The sequence below is a fragment of the Pseudophryne corroboree genome, chromosome 12, assembly GCF_028390025.1.
Source record: "Pseudophryne corroboree isolate aPseCor3 chromosome 12, aPseCor3.hap2, whole genome shotgun sequence".
Taxonomy (NCBI): Eukaryota; Metazoa; Chordata; class Amphibia; order Anura; family Myobatrachidae; genus Pseudophryne; species Pseudophryne corroboree.
Genome location: NC_086455.1, coordinates 69,150,569 through 69,154,049, shown reverse-complemented (window position 1 = coordinate 69,154,049; position 3,481 = coordinate 69,150,569). Strand labels below are relative to the sequence as shown.

At 42.2% G+C, this 3,481-nt stretch overlaps 1 protein-coding gene and 1 long non-coding RNA gene across 2 annotated transcripts; one reads left to right on the top strand and one right to left on the bottom strand.

The window, feature by feature from the left end:
- Nucleotides 1–555: 555 nt before the first annotated feature.
- LOC134980151 (uncharacterized) lies at nucleotides 556–2,726 on the bottom strand. The gene is made up of 3 exons (XR_010190339.1): nucleotides 2,572–2,726; nucleotides 859–1,008; nucleotides 556–749 (listed from the first exon to the last, which is right to left on the bottom strand). It is a non-coding gene; the product is annotated as an uncharacterized LOC134980151 (long non-coding RNA).
- LOC134980150 (uncharacterized) lies at nucleotides 673–2,352 on the top strand. The gene is made up of 3 exons (XM_063946841.1): nucleotides 673–723; nucleotides 799–1,011; nucleotides 1,633–2,352. The coding sequence occupies exon 3, from the start codon at nucleotides 1,644–1,646 to the stop codon at nucleotides 2,310–2,312; it is 669 nt and encodes a 222-aa protein (XP_063802911.1). The 5' UTR covers nucleotides 673–723; nucleotides 799–1,011; nucleotides 1,633–1,643; the 3' UTR covers nucleotides 2,313–2,352.
- Nucleotides 2,727–3,481: the final 755 nt, after the last annotated feature.

Below are 3,481 nucleotides of genomic sequence, written 5' to 3'. Positions count from 1 at the left end.
AGTGGGAGGAGCCTGTGCGGGCACTGATTCCAGCAGAAGTGGTGTCTGCAACTCATGTCCGGGATTCGGACCGACCCACGCAGGATGGTGAGTTTGATAATTCGAAATTATATTTTAAAGTGTGCAAAATGATAATGGTGGAGAAATTATTTTTTAAAAGTATGCATACATTGTTGGTCATGTATTGCAGGCCTATGCACCCTTAAGCTGTTTTTGTGTTTTGAAACTGCATTTCCCATCTTGCCTTGGCTGTAGCTTTTTAAATTTATAATGCAAAATCAGGTGCAGTGCATGCTGGTATGTGTAGTTGCAATAATTAATATGAGATATTGCTTGGACATAGCTGTTGTATCTAATAGCAGCTTGTTATGATGTGTTTTTTTTAAATCAATTTTTAAACCAACTTTTAATTTACATTTTGGTTCAAGTTGCAAGTAATCAATCTATGCAATATCTGACACATAATTCATCAATGTTACAGATTTTTTTTGTGCAACACCATGTACATTTTTATATACATAACAAATTAAGGAATCACGAAGATCTTAAGCAGAAATTAGTTTAATTTACAATACGTACAAGATGGTTACAGTACACTAAGGCTTTGCAGTTAGCATTTTTTTACAAAGTATGGTAATAATGTTTGTTCAACTTTTTCAACAGTCCGAGAGACCAGCCGGCCAGACAGGCCACAGACAACTCAGGATGATGCTGGGATTGCAGGTAAGAATTCACTGTAGTCACATATTCTGCAAACACATAGAAGTACAAAATATTAATGTTTATATATTCTCATAGGTTCTGCTTCTGTAAGCCGCCCTCCTCTAAGGCGCCCATCACAGGGCTCGGGGCACTTACCCAGGAGGCCAAGTAAGACACGGCGTCTTGTCTCTGAATCTGCGGCTCCATCTTCCCCACCCAGGCGGCGCATTTCTGCAGTCTCACCCCAGCCACCACAGGCACTATTGGCGAGTCCACAGAGTGATGAGCCCAGATCACCTCAGTTATCTGGTGAGTCAAAACATAAACTAAACACATAGCAAATAATCTACACAGTACAGTTACTATGATGTGAGTTGTAGTTGAGATTACATGTTTGCCATAACAACCAATGTGATGTTACGTCTTAAATTTTTAAAGGTGCAAATGCAGAATTTTTCAATATCTTAGTGGTTGCTATCGCCAACATCAAATTTAAAAATGAACAGACATTTGTAAAAATTTAGGCCACACACGTGCACATAAAAATAACAACACATTACTGGCTGAAAAAAATCAACCACCACCCCCTCCACACCATTATAGTGTTCACACACCTCCCCTGTCCTGTATGTAGACTGCTTACTTGCTCCGCTCCTCTGGAATATCCAGGTAAGCAGTCTATATCCTGGACAGGGGAGGTGACAGAACACTGTAATGCTGTGGAGGGGAGGTAGTTAGGTGAGGATTCCGCAAGTCAGTCTATGTGCACGCCTGTGATGGTATATATGTGTTTGGAAACCAAATAAATTATAAGTTTAAAAACACAACTCAAAATACAAAAATAATGGAGTATTATGAATGTAGAAATGTTTAGAACTAGCAAATATATTATTTGTAAAGTAAACAGTGCATGTTGGCCACCCCATACAGAGCCAAGCTTGATGCCCGACGTGGACCAGCAGGGACAAGACCAACAGGCAACATTCACACTGCAACTAACACCTGTTGACCCGAGCCAGCCAATACAGCCGCAGGATATCCCCCAAGCCTCCATGAGTCCACAACTGGTACAAGCTCCACCCCAGCCACAAATTCCAGATGACTTTTGGTCCAGTTGGACAAGCCAACAGACCCAAAGCAATGCCAGCCTGACCGCACATACCCAACACCTTGCCAGTCTGCCCCATCATCTACCGCGCATTAGTCGCAACTCGGGCAGACTGATTGTCCAAGTAGGCCGAATCGCAACATCGATGGAGCAAATACGGGCAGACAACAACCAAATGCTGGCTCATTTAACGCGCATCATTGATGAGCAACAGCGCCAGCACCAAACACTCATACAACTAATACAGCACAACCAGGTTGTGAATGAATCTTTATCCCGGATTGTAGCCAGCCACACTGCAACCAACACACAACTGAATGCCAGCATAAATAATTTGAGCAACAACATAACATTGATGGCAGCACAACAAGTGACCTCCAGCTCTGGAACCACGACCCCTAGCCAAACGCCAGTAACCTCCCCTGTTCGGCGATCCTCCCGAGCACGTGCCAGTGAGCCAGCACAAAGCACAGCACCCAGCACACACAAGCGCAAAAAATAATACAACAAAAACATTTGTGTAACGCAATAAAAAATTTGTTTTGACAAACACACAACTTCCTGTGTCCGTCTCAAACATTGTAGAAGCTGCTATGTATGTATGTATGTTTTTATGGGGTAATGAATGACAATGTATTGATTACATAAACTAACTACAATGTACACACCACTATAAACAACAAACAGTAAGTAACAAAACACACAATTGTTTGTATTGCAAAGTGTTTAGTCAAGGATAATTACATCCTACAAAAACTTACCCGAAAAATACCGCTGAATCACTTCTTGCCGTACCTGCCTCCCTACATATGTACTCACACTGTCACCAGATGTTTCTAACTCCTCTGCTTGCTGACTGCTTTCTCCCTCATCATGTGCCAGATGTTGACTTAAACACAGATTATGGAGAAAACAGCAGCAGAACACAATTCTAGTCACCTTTGAGGGACTATACAACAAAAGGCCTGCAGATTTATCCAGACACCGAAACCGTGATTTCAGCACACCAAAACATCTTTCTATCACATTCCGCGTAGCCTTATGTGCATGATTGTAACTGTGTTCAGCAGGAGAATCAGGTTGGGACAATGGAGTAAGGAGCCAAGAGTAGCAGCCGTAACCACCATCACCTGAAAAACAGATATAGTCAACATTAGTACATGTGTAAGATTATTCATTACCCTAGTCAAAAATAGAGTTTGTTGTTAAAAGACATACACACAACACATTTTAAACATACCCAGCAGCCAGCCATCAGGCATTTGTCCGTCCTCAAATTTATCGAAGAGCGATGACTGACTGAGGATGAAGGAGTCATTGCAGCCACCAGGGTAACCTGCAACAACACTCATAATTTTTAATTTTGCATCACAGACCACCTGGACATTAGTGGATTGGGCCATATGTCTATTAGTATATATATATTGACGGCCCCTAGGTGATCTCAGCTGAACGTGTGTGCAATCTATGGCCCCCAGCACATTGGGCATGCGAGCAAGCTCATAGAAAGCTACCCTGACAGCACGCCACTCCGACTCCTGGGTAGGGAAGCAGATTGAGGCATTAATATGTGGATCCAAGACATCCAAAACCTGAGTGGACATTAAACAATCTAAGGTGAGTGTCATGTTAGGTATTCTATACAATACTGTGTTGTAAGAGCTTACAGAA